This window comes from Neoarius graeffei, chromosome 13, assembly GCF_027579695.1.
Source record: "Neoarius graeffei isolate fNeoGra1 chromosome 13, fNeoGra1.pri, whole genome shotgun sequence".
Classification (NCBI taxonomy): Eukaryota; Metazoa; Chordata; class Actinopteri; order Siluriformes; family Ariidae; genus Neoarius; species Neoarius graeffei.
The window spans coordinates 73,340,156-73,353,259 of record NC_083581.1 but is presented as its reverse complement, the minus strand read 5'-3'; the positions used below and the strand labels follow the sequence as shown (position 1 = coordinate 73,353,259).

The 13,104-nt window shown below is 41.2% G+C and overlaps 1 protein-coding gene across 1 annotated transcript in view; it reads right to left on the bottom strand.

The window, feature by feature from the left end:
* Positions 1-1,553: 1,553 nt before the first annotated feature.
* Positions 1,554-13,104, bottom strand: part of srm (spermidine synthase) — a 35,818-nt gene continuing 24,267 nt past the window's right edge. Inside the window, exons 6-8 of the mRNA XM_060937004.1 lie at positions 9,631-9,776; positions 9,412-9,534; positions 1,554-3,296 (exon numbers count right to left, since the gene is read on the bottom strand). Of these exons, the coding sequence (XP_060792987.1) occupies positions 3,279-3,296; positions 9,412-9,534; positions 9,631-9,776 (287 nt within the window). The 3' untranslated portion in view covers positions 1,554-3,278. The remainder of the gene's footprint in view (positions 3,297-9,411; positions 9,535-9,630; positions 9,777-13,104) is intronic.

Here is a 13,104-nt window from a genome sequence, read left to right as displayed (position 1 = left end):
TTTTTTTTAATTTCAAGTCATGTTACAGATTTTGCAAAATTACAGATACCAGTTTATTGGGGGGGTTGAACAGGTACATGAGAATGGCCTAAAAGTTACACGAGTAAATCAATTAACATTTAACTCGTACGAGTGACTAGACCAGTCAACGTATAGCTCTTTTCCGCTAACAGGGAAAGGGGGCTGTTCTGGAACCAAAATACAACTGGTTTACAACACAGTGCAAACCAGGATGACATCAGTAGGCATTATTAGTTTGGAGAGAAATCGGAGCACAGCAATGGAGAATGCAATAGAAAAAGGATGCATCTTTAAAAAAAAAAAAAAAGAATAAAAACAATTATTCTATCTACATTCACTGGATATGAGGAATCCTGCACTCTGATTGGCTACTCTACTACGAGGATATCAGCTCATATACTGTAAGTAGAGAAAAAAAAAAGAATGGCGGACGTGTTGCTGAAGCAAACGAGGACTAAATAAAAACGCTACTTGGGGGGGAAAAAAAAAAACCAAAAAAACCTAAAAACTATATTAAAAAGCAACAAAATATGGAATACGAGTATTTGATGGTAAGAACATATCTTTTTATTTTTCAAGAATTATAATTATAGCGTTTTTCACAAACCGTTAGCGTCATTTCGCCGGTTTGTTTACATTCTAATCGGAAATTATTTTGTCGGACGCTTTGTATAAAAAGTTATCTATCGAATTTGCAAAAAATAAAAATGCTCCGTTTCTCAAACTCCAGTGAATGTGGATAGAATAACAGTTATTCCACTCAATCTCGGTGCTACGTGCTTTGTTGGCTATCAGCTCATGTACGATTCGATTTCGTGGAATAACTTAAAGTGCTGATGACACGTTTTTGACATCTTTGGCAATGTTTTATAACATAAAAAGTAATTTCCGATGATCCATATATTAATTCACGAAGGCGCCTATTTTACAAGTTATGATAAAAAAAACACAGCTATTTGGGCAAATTTGACAGGGCTGCAGCACCCAGGAGACGAAGGAGGAGGAGGAGCTATATGACGTCAGCGAAAGAACCTTCCTCCTAACTTACCAGTTTGTTGTTGATGCGACAGGTGTTCAGTTTATCATTATATATATATATATATATATTATATATATATATAAATAAAAGTTGTTATGTCTTCGTGTTGTGTTGCCAGCTTTTGCTCCAAAACCCACAAGGATGGGGTAAGTTCATTCAAGTTTCCCAGAGATCCCGAGCTGCATGCGAAGTGGGTGAAGCAAGTCAGGCGCACTCGTGACAAGTGGGAGCCCTCACCAACATCCGTCCTGTGCTCTGAACACTTCCATTTGGATTGTTTTGACACCCTTCCCAGCTTAAAAGAATCTCTTGGGTGTTCAGTTCAGCACAAACGTGTGTTACTACCATCAGCAGTGCCTACACAGTGTTGCCAGATTGGGAGGTTTCCCGCCCAGTTGGGCGGTTTCAAGTGCATTTTGGTGGGTTTTGAACATATTTTGGGCTGAAAAACGTCAGCAGTATCTGTTGCCAGATACTGCTGAAGTTTTCCAGCCCAAAATATGTTCAAAACCCACCAAAATGCACTTGAAACCGCCCAACTGGGCGGGAAACCTCCCAATCTGGCAACACTGCCAGTATTCTGGAGGGGGTCTACTAGTAGCTATGCCGGATCCAAAGACAGTCCTCCTGTCAGAACATGTGTTGTGAAATGACATAAGATAAAGGTACATAGAGCTATAGATTCTACATGATAATCATAAATGTAATCATAAAGTCGGCATGATATCAGTCATGTACTATTTGCTTGTGAAAGCTTGCGGCTTTCATGTAACTGCCGCCTGGCAACGAGAGGCAAAGGGTAAAGAGGGTAGGCTATCATAGATTCTATTCGGAAGAGATCAACACAATTCTAGACTACCAGAAGAGGAAGAGCTAGCACTAGAGAGTTCACCGGCATTTTCATGCGCCATTTCCATTGAGTAGAACCAGAGTAGAACAGCCAGTGAACCGCAGCGTGTTCTTCCGCTGACGTCACAACATGGCCGCGAGCCACGGACCCAGTTTTCTTGCGCTGTGCAATTAAAAGTTGGATATTCGCGTAACAGTTTCTTTTCACACAATTATAACAGAAATCTAACATGTTTGCCATGTTGTATAGTTTATTTAAGAAATTGCATAGAGTCATGTTCGTGTCATCAGCCCTTTAAATATAACTGTAAAAACAGAACAAAAGCTGGCAGGTAATCAGTGTGTTCCTCCATCTTGCTCAGACCGTATACATCCATTGTGCAACGCCCTCCGTTCATGACACATGCTCGATTAGAACGGTTCCACTCAAACCCTGTGAAAACATGGCCTGGTTTGCTCACTGGTTCAAGAACCCGGTCCCTGTTGGTCAGAAAGTAGCTACGGTGGACATTTTTAGAACTTAAAACCACTTCTCACTTCAGCACACAAGAGCACAAGTTGTGGGTTTCAGTCAACATAAGTTTACATTCTTTCCGTAATCATGACCCAAAGCTAAAAAAATACATTTTGAGCACAGCGCTGAGAGAGACAGCACAGAACTCGGAAAGTTTTAAACAAAATATCGTCTTTCTATCCAAGTCGCTTGCAACATTACAGTTTGTAAAGTCAGAGAAGTAAAACACTTCACCCAAACCATTTCGAGATAAAGTTTAAAAATTACCCACAAAACATCACTAGTTCATAACGAATCATAATGATGCGTTTTTATTTGTCACTTTGGATCTTGATGTTAATTTGGATTAGGCTATTTTATTAGTAGTATTTTAACCTCTACTATGGATTAATTAATCTGCCATCAACCGGACATCTGTTAGTTTACTCAAAACCCTTAGTAAAGCATGTTCCTGGTTCAACAGCCACCGAACTCGAACGCTGCATCTTCAGTTTGATCTTTTCACTTCTTCAGAGAACAGAGATGAAAAGCTCAGGACAGAGCTGTAGAGGAATGTAGCAGAAAAAATAAGACCGTGTTTGCATTGACCTTGTCATGACGGTCATATCGCGTGTCACGCAACACGTATGACGACAAACATCTGGCACTTGTCTGTAAATTCTGGAAGAAACAAAACGCGATCAATAAAAATCAGCAAGTCTTTAGGAGATTGTTGTGAAAACTGTGCAAAATGCACATAAATTCCCTTTTCTTGACAGAGAGCACACACACGCGCACACACACAGCTGTTGCACTAACGGCTTCGCCCTGATTTCACAAAGCAGCGTTAAGACAAGATGGCAGCCGAGAATCCAGTTACACTGCACTGAGGACCTGGGAAGGGGGGAGAAGAAAAAAAAAAAAAAAAGTTATTACAGCTTCAAGGATTTCCAGATGTTCATATTTTTGCATTATTTGTCTAAAAATGTTCTAAAAACACTAAAAGTAACTTAATCATCCAAAACATCCAAGTTTTAATCATTTTCACACCATTTCTTCAAGTTTCCATTGTCAATACAAATCACAAAGTTTTAATATTTTTATCTACACTAGAGTAACGGCTACAATTATCGACAGTCCATAATTACGCTACGTTCACACTGCAAGGCTTAATGCTCAATTCCGATTTTTTTGTGAAATCCGATTTTTTTGTGAGGTCGTTCACATTAACAAATATATGCGACTTGTATGTGATCCTCAGTATGAACGAAAAGCGACCTAAAAGTGTTCCGCATGCGCATTGCAGGATACGACGGTGTCACACGCAGTGAGCATGGCCAGTGTTTACGGAAGTAAAACCGCCCGGTTGCGGTATGACTCATCCAATCTAGCTTGAATAGCTGTATCCCCCCAAATGGAAATCAGCTCCCTAACCTCTGCGTCCTTCCATTGAGAAGATTCAGAACCTTCACAGCCCGAAGCGTCCCTCGCATTGATGTCATGCGCAGGGGCGCAGATACGTTTTTTGAACTGGGGGGGACAAAGCTGCCAGCAAACGAACCCCAACCCCGATATACCTGTCAAACTTGTTGTGGGTTACCATAGCAACCAAGCTCGAGCTCGCAACCTGTGCAGTCTGCGCAGCTCAACCATCCGAATATCAGTCTTTGTTTTGTTTTATGTGAGTTGTTGCAACTATGTATACACTGCTGTGCACCTCAATAAACCGAATGGTAATTAGTCTTTTGATTTTTCCGTGAGGTTTGCCTTATGCAAAGAAAGACAGCATAGAGGTTTTTTTCCTCCCTATAAGTGGGGGGGACCGAACGAGGTGAATTTAAATCTGGGTGGGACGAATCCCCCCCTCTATCTGCGCCCGTGATTATGCGCCATGTTGTTGTAACTTTTTTGAGAGACCCGCCGCCTACTTCAGCGCAGAATAGTGACGTTTGTGGCTTGTTGATGACGTGTAAGTCGGATGAATGCGACCTGGCGGTTCAGACTGAAGTCGCATATGAAAAGAGCGGATAGGAATCGGAATTAGGACCACATATCCAAACGGCCTGGGTCGGATTTGAAAAAAATCGGATCTGTGTCGTTCATATTGTCAATAAAAGATCGGATACAGGTCACATATGGGCGAAAAGATCGGATTTGAGTCACTTCAGCCTGCAGTGTGAACGTAGCCTTAGACACCTTTTCAGATTTACCAATAAAAAAAACAGTTCTACAAAAGTTGAGTTTCAGTTCCAACAGTTATTATTGGTTAATTAATCAACCAACCGGAAGACCGCCCTCGCCCTTTGATCTTGTCGTCTGATGACGCAGCTCGTTACCGGAGATGGAATTTTCTTTTTTTGAACGGTCAGCAATTATTCGGAAAACCCGGACATTATCATCGCAGGTAAGCATGGTGGAAAGATCACGGACATGTTTTTACTGATCAAATTCACCGATATTTCATGATCTTGTCAAAACCTACTTTGTTTCTTACTCTCATTTGACAGTCGCCATTTTGTATCTAAATGCACGTTTGCGAAGTCACGTGAGGTGTCGATAACAGTGATCACTTTCACCGGTGTCCACCATTATCGACACCCTGTAGAATTAAGTGGCGTTTACAACCGTTACGGCTCGATCTTTGTGTAACATTGTTGAAGTAGATGAAGTACTCATCTCATCTCGTCTCATTATCTGTAGCCGCTTTATCCTGTTCTACAGGGTCGCAGGCAAGCTGGAGCCTATCCCAGCTGACTACGGGCGAAAGGCGGGGTACACCCTGGACAAGTCGCCAGGTCATCACAGGGCTGACACATAGACACAGACAACCATTCACACTCACATTCACACCTACAGTCAATTTAGAGTCACCAGTTAACCTAACCTGCATGTCTTTGGACTGTGGGGGAAACCGGAGCACCCGGAGGAAACCCACGCGGACACGGGGAGAACATGCAAACTCCGCACAGAAAGGCCCTCGCCGGCCACGGGGCTCGAACCCAGGACCTTCTTGCTGTGAGGCGACAGCGCTAACCACTACACCACCGTGCCGCCCGGATGAAGTACTTTAAAAAAATAAATAAATAAATAAATAAAAAGTGCTGTGATTTTTTTTTTCGGATTCATAACAGAATGGAATGTTTAGAGAGTATTTGAACTCCTATTGCAGTAAATAGAATCAGACCAGAATTAAATTCCGAGCATATAAAAAATTACAGGCTTGAAATATTCAGATGTTTCTATTCCATTCAGAATTTTATTTTCTGCAGTTTGTTGTAAATAAATATCGACCACATATTACAATATCAGGAGACATTTTATATTTTGGTTTGAGGAATGACATGCGACCTTTGACCTGGATGTTCATGTGGTTACATCAATTTCCTGTTGACATTTATTGGTAAACTACAAAACTAGAAATTAATACAAACAACAACGAATGATGAACAAAATGTGATCTACGAAAACATTTAGAAAGCGGGTAGAAAGTGGAACAGAAAGATTTTCTGACGCAGGTTAAACATTATCAGTTCATTTGTTTACAAACATTCGAATTACTTCCTCATTTACGTAAACGCCGACATCCATATATTTATATAAATAAAGCCCTATTCGCACGGGATTAGTATTACCTGTGAACCTCTGGCGATTTGTAATAATTGCAGAGAATGTCTGAGATGTTAGTCCCGTGCGAATGCGCCATGTCTGTAATTTGTTAAGTAATAATTCCGCCGCAAATTACCTACTAGATTTTGTCAAACACAGACGTCCAGTGACAATACTAGTCCCGTGCGAATACGCATGTCAGTGTTTGTTATTGTAATTGCGCGCGTTTTATATCTTTTCCAGTTACTTTGAGAAGGCTAATGGAGGCTACGGTTGAAATTTTCATGAGTACTGTTTTAGGGGCAAGTGGTAGTCATGCCCCATACCACACTACATGGAATCCGCTTCCCAAAAACAGCAAGAAATCCAAGAGGAGAGCTCGGAGATTTTTGACCTGGATGACTTGTGTGGCTGCTTTCGGTAAGGAACATTTTTAATATTTCATAGCTATAGCCAGGCCATATCCTCTATGGACTAGGGATGGCGAAAACTAAAAAAAAAAAAAAATCTTGACCGACCACCGAGCCTCATTAGCCGGTTAACCTAGGAGTTTAAACAGGGATGCAAACGGCGCGCCTTTTTCACGGCTCGTGCAGATCCGATTTTTTTGGGGGGGGCGTTGGAGTGTCTGAATAATTTCATCAGAGTAAATTCTGTATTAAAATTACTCCATAAGCAAATGCCATTACGGCCCGTGAAAAAGTCGGCATCTGCGCCTTTAGTTTGTGTGGAGAGATATGATCTGCAATAACATGCATTGTTGGCTACAGACCGAAACGTACTTTCAGAATGCACTGGCCAAGGCAGGACTAAACTCCATGTGCCTTCTAATAATAATTTAAAAAAAAAAAAAACAGAATAGTAATTTGTAAGCTAAAAAGCCTGTGTCTACACTTTTTTCTTTCGCCGAGTGGCAGCGGAAGGGCGGGGCATGACTGAATGGGTGTTTCTGATTTGTCAGCTGTCTTTAACTGGGGCGGGAGGGCGGGACATGACTGAATGGGTGTTTCTGAAGTACAGGATGTTACGACATATCCGGTCGTGAGGTCTGTAAATTGAGTAAATTACAGACTTTGGTTATCCCGTGCGAATGCAAGGGATTTAACAGAGAGGTTGGGTGGGAATTTACAAATTACTATAGGTTCACAGGTAATACTAATCCCGTGCGAATAGGGCTTAAGATATTTTGTACTAAATATAAGTCTATGTAAAACAAATCTTTAATAAAAACTATGTTTTGTTAACTTAATACCGCATACCGATTTTATTATTTTTTTTAATAAATGATCATTTGGGTGTCGATAATTGTGGAACGGTGTCATGTGATCTGATACACTGATGACAATGTACACGTGAGCTAAAAGTTGTGGTCATACAGCATGTGAACACCTGACCGTCACACCTTCGCGCGCTTGAGCCTGGTGCAGCTCGAGTGGCTGTGCTCACTCACGGGGAGTGCGTTGTGCGGCGCTTGGAACCCGGTCCTTACGGGAAACACCTGATACCGATTTGAGCACAATCAGCACAGATACGCATGCTGTTTTTCCGGAGACTTTACGAAGTATCAATATTGCAGTCATGTTTCTTTCTCGCCATGTTTAGAACGCTGTTTAAATACTCTGCTTTCTGTCTGTAAATATCACGCCTGCTAATAAACACGCTTCCTGCACTTGGATCCATCTACTGCCGTCTATCTTGTAGTGTCCTGATCCCCAGATCTTTAACCCAGCCACATATAAAATAAGAAATTGTCCTCCTCCATGCTCTTCCAGATTTTCATCTGTGCGTCCGTGCAGAACGATGTCTGCAGCACTAGGTAGGTTGAGATGTTGGGGAACTCAACGGATGGATCATTTTCCAACTTGTAGGAAAAATCCTTCTTTGTTAACATCTAAGGATCTAATCCCATTGGATGAGTTCTGTATCCACTTCTTTTGAGTGTACTTCTTGGTTTTAATAACTTGCTTGTTTGCTGGACACAAACATGGCAGTAAGTTCTTGTGTTAATGGACCAGACTCCACTTTTGGATCATTAATCTATTTTGACTGAGAATGACCCGCATGCACGGGTTTGGCTTCTGGGACATCCATACAGTTAAATACAATACCTACAATTAAAACAGTTTGTTTATTTTTATTGTACTTATTTAATTCCTGGGCTCCCAGCCGTAACAGAGTGATGTCGCATCCCATTAATACACTTTACAATAGATTACTAGATTCTAATAGAACAGAGGAGCCAAAATAATTGGGGATCTTTGCTAATGGGCTCCAACTCATTACAAGTATAAATAGGTGGGTCTTAAAGTAGAAAAGGTTAAGAAACTCTGGTCTAGATGTATATCCCTTCCCTTGTCCACCCTTCTTACACACTGGCTTGCCATACGGTTCAGGAAATAAAGTGATTAGTTATTGTGGCAGTGGGGGTGTGGTCAAGCGCCGGTATGTGATTGGAGGGCGAGGTCAGGGAAGATGAGCGCTGAAGTGGACACACCCGTGTCTAAAGGGGTGTTCACACAGCACATATTTGCATCGATGCTGCACCGATGTATTTTGTTGCGATATGTCTTACACCGGTGTAAATTTTGTGGCGCGTTTACACGTCACAAACCTGCTAACTAGAGAGAAGCGTGTTAGCACCGGTGCAGCCCCACTTGCGTTCACACGGCAGTTTTTGCGACCGTGCTATACGATAGTAATAATGCGGAAATGAAATATGGGCATGCGTGAAAATGTACTTCCTTTTCCCGGTTGTCATGGAATCACCAAGCGCCGGGAAAACAACGTGGATGAAGACACCAGTGTTGCCAGATACTGCTGACGTTTTCCAGCCCAAAATATGTTCAAATCCGCCAAAATGCACTTAAAACCGCTCAATCTGGCAACACTGGAAGACACGCAGTTCTGTTGTTGTTGATATTCGCCATTTTGGAAGCGCAAAATACCAGGATGCAAATTATGCAAATGCCCGTATGTAATCAACTCTCCTCACGCGTAGCGAGTCTACCCCTGTAGCGTTCAGACGTCTCATTTTATATCGGTGCTGCCCCGCAAACTAGCATTTACTCCGGAGTAAATTTCTTAAACCGCCTCCCGAGCAGGGTTAGATTTGCACCGGTTTAAGCAGCTTTCAGGGGCTACACCGGTATAACTTTGTACCGTGTGAACGCTCTACCGGGGCAGCCCCGGTGCTACACCGGAGTAAAAGTTGCCGTGTGAACACCCCTTAATTAATGTTGCGTGTGAGTTTGCAGTGATTGGCATGGACTGATAAGGAGTGTGTGCGCATGCACATGTGTCACTCGTGAAAGCTGAAAATCTACGTCATGAAGTAAACGCGAGACATTTATAACCACTGCTTCAGTGTCCAACCCAATCAGGGAACTGCTCCAGCTACGTTTACCTTTCTGGCAAATTCCGGTAGAATAAAAGCAGCTCGGTGGATTTCAGGGTTGTAATATTTGAGGTCCATGCTCTCGATCTCGTCCCTCGTCAACTCCCGTACCGGCTCGCGGAAATTCGTTTCCTGCAGGGGGGAAAAAAAAAAAAAAAAAAACCTGCATGAGCATAAAGCTCTAGAGCTTTTCAGACACACACTGAAACGGAGGGAGAGGATGTTCACCGGGTTTTTACTGCAGAGCACGAAGCCGATCTGGCCGCTCGGGTATGTCGGGATGGAGCAGTAAGCGTACTCCACTACAGGGAACAGCGACTTGCAGAAGACGCGCATCTCTTTAATCAGCTCCAAGTGAAGCCACTGACACTCTCCTGGAACACACAATTTCTGATCAGACATTCTTTATCATCTAAGACTAACTTTAGGGGTATTCAACTAAAATTTATAAAAAAAAAATAAAAATAAAAATAAAAAAGTACAATTAAATGACATTCCTTACTTTAAAAAAAAAAAAAAAAAAAAATCCAGTAAAGTAACTGTCATGACTGAATGGCAGGCAATTCTTTGTTTGCAATCACGTGACTTTTTGCCTCCTGGTTCACTTCTGGTTTCCAAGTGACAGGCAACAAATCAAAGATGGCGTCCAAGCCAAGTACGCGTCCGTCGTCATCTTGCAGAAAACATTCTACATCTGACCATGTTAACCCTCTGGGGTCTGAGCGTATCTTCTGGCACTCTAATGATTTTGGCATGCTCGGAGTTTATCACCAATTTCAACAAGTCTCAGCAGTATTTTCAAAGTCATATGACTTTTGTGTTCAGCAAAAGTTCAGCCACAATAATATCTGTGTAGTTTGTATGTCATGATTGCACTTTAAGAAAAACAGACATGAAGATGTTGTAAAAATCAGTTTTAGAACGGTGTTGGAATGTGTGAAAAAAACATGACCTTACCCATTCTGTCGAACCATGTTGATCACTTGAGGTGATTCTGTTCAGTATGAGGAATGGATTGAGCACAAAAACTTAAATCTGCTCCACTGATTTGGACAATTAACTGGCCATTAAAAAAAAAATGTTTGAGATAAAGGGTTGGCAGTGGGAGGGGTATTCAATGAGAAGGGTAAAAATTTCCATTCCATTCCATGAGAAGAGTGAAAACGCCTCCCACTACCATCTCTTAATCTCATCAGATTTACTCTTAATCCCATCAGGTCAAGTCTCAATGGGTAAGGTCATGTTTTTCACACATTCCAACACTGTTGTAAAACTGCGTTTTACAACATCTTAATTTATCTGGTATTTGACTCTATTCAGTGTGTCTTGAAATGAACTCTTGTACTATTTTACTCAGTTCAGAGCCACAACCTACTCTGTTATACAATTACTCTAATTTTGCTCCCACTCCAACTTTTACTCTCTAAACTAAAAATACAGCAAAATTAACTATTTTTGTGGAAAATACTTTTATCTCTGGAAAAATTGCTCAGTCATTTTTCCTGTGTATGCACTACAGCGCACGTATAATCAGCCGATCTGCTCATAATAAATAAGAGGAAATGTTTACACTTACTCGAGTTGATCTTCCGCTGGATCAAATCAAAGTTTAAAATTTTTTTTTAAATAAATTTTTTTTTAAAAAGGCACCGCTCATAATCAGTGTCACAGTTCTCAAGATTGAATTGAATCACTGTACTGAATCATCCGAAGCCAGTGTTTTCCCCAGAAAAAAATTAAAGCCCTAAATTCTGGCATTATAATACACAGACAATTGAGTGCCAATGGTGTGAAAGCAAGCGCCAAAGGCGCAAAGCGAAACTAGGGGGGTCCGGGGGCATGCTCCCCTGGAAAATAGATGCTCTCAGGTGCATTTTCAGGGTCTCTGAGAGGTTTTAGAGACAGGATAGATTTTACCAGTGTTTCAATGATTTCTGACCTAAATAGTATTAATGTAAACACATTTGAAATTTCACCTTAAAAGTTCAACATGCAAGTTAAACTGTTTTGTTATAGATTACTGAGCTTTATGACAGATTGAAAATCTACGGGGATCCCTTAATTATCTATGACCAAGTCGTGTTGTAACAACAATGTGCATGAAAATATGACCAGTGGTTTGCTCCATCTTATGCAATCCAGTGAAGAGAATCGATCATCATGACCTCCTGTTGATCACAAAGGGATCTGAACCTAAGACCTGCCACCTTAAAATAAGTTGCTGTATTACTATAACTGTAATGATTTAGAATGTTTCTGATGCAATTACCGTAATAGATGTGTAACTAAGATACACTGAAAAGAAAAGTAAGGCAGCTGCATATTATAAAGTTGAAATTTTGGCACTTTATTAAATGGACTAGATTAAGATTAAAACATATTTAAAGGAAAAGAAAACTTAATTTCTACAGTTTAAGTTTGCAGAAAGATTATGTACTTGCTGTATAAACACATGCATGAAGAGAATTTGTTAATAAGTGTCAAATGTAGCATAATTTCGAATAATAATGATAAGCGTATTCGGCAGTGTGATGTCACTGTGAGCCTTTAACAAAAGAATAATCCGGAGCTGCCTTTTGTTAAATGGATCCCAGTGATTTTGGATCACACTGCCAAAAATGCTTATGATTATTATTTGAAATGATGCTATAGATGACACATTTGGACAACTTCACTTGGTGAGAGTGTTTATAAAGTACATAATCTTTCTGCAAACCCAAACTAATGAATTAAGTTTTCTACTCCTTTAAAGCAGATTAATTCTCCTCGGCTTTTGCTTGGCCCGATGTTAGGCAGCCCTCTCATCGTCCATCTCGCTGTCATCCATGCTGATGTGGATCAAATTGTCCAGCAAGTCTTCTCCTAGCTTATTAAAATCAGTTGGCTTTGTCCGTCTGGTGCGGGACGACATCGGCAGGCAATGAGATCGCTTATAATGAATCGGAAACTTCCGGGATGTCTGACGTTTTCTTTCAATGTTTTTATTGGACGGTTTGAACACGTGATCTTGACATAGCCAACAGATTACAGTTTGTTTGCATCATACCACGCGGACATATTACTTTGACAGAATCAACACAAACGTTGGAAAGAAAGACCGCTTGTTTAACACAAATATCAAATCAATATGTTAATGGATCTGTTATTTGCTCTCCTATGCATCTCGTTACTTGTGGGTAGGAAATTTAACGTATCAGTATAAATCTAAGCGTATCGGATTTTAACTATAGCGACTAAGCGTATAGGCAGGCAGAGCAAGCGTATCGGGCCTGATACGCTAAAACGCTTTGGGGAAAACCATGGACGCGCATAAAATCCGCGTGCCATCTCACAACAAGTTTTACCTCCAAATATCCTAAACTGTGGCTGACAGATTTTATCCTGTTTACGGGGAGGCGTTCCCACTGCGAAAGAGAAACCAGTGGAAACCGAAAGAGTGAAAGTGATTATCGTGCCGTTACCATGTGAATAGTCTTTTATGAATGTGCAAGTGGGCGCTCAGCACTCCGACTCCGGCGTGACTGAGTAAGGTGACAAGTTTTGGGTTTCATCTAATTTATGTCATTTAAAAACTACATTATTTGGCAGTGGGGACTAGAGGTCTGCGCAGGTCGGATTTTTCAGTCCTGCTCCCGCCCACATTGTGCAGTCCCACTCCCGCCCGCAAAGAATTATGATTTTCAGTCCCGCTCCCGCCCGCGC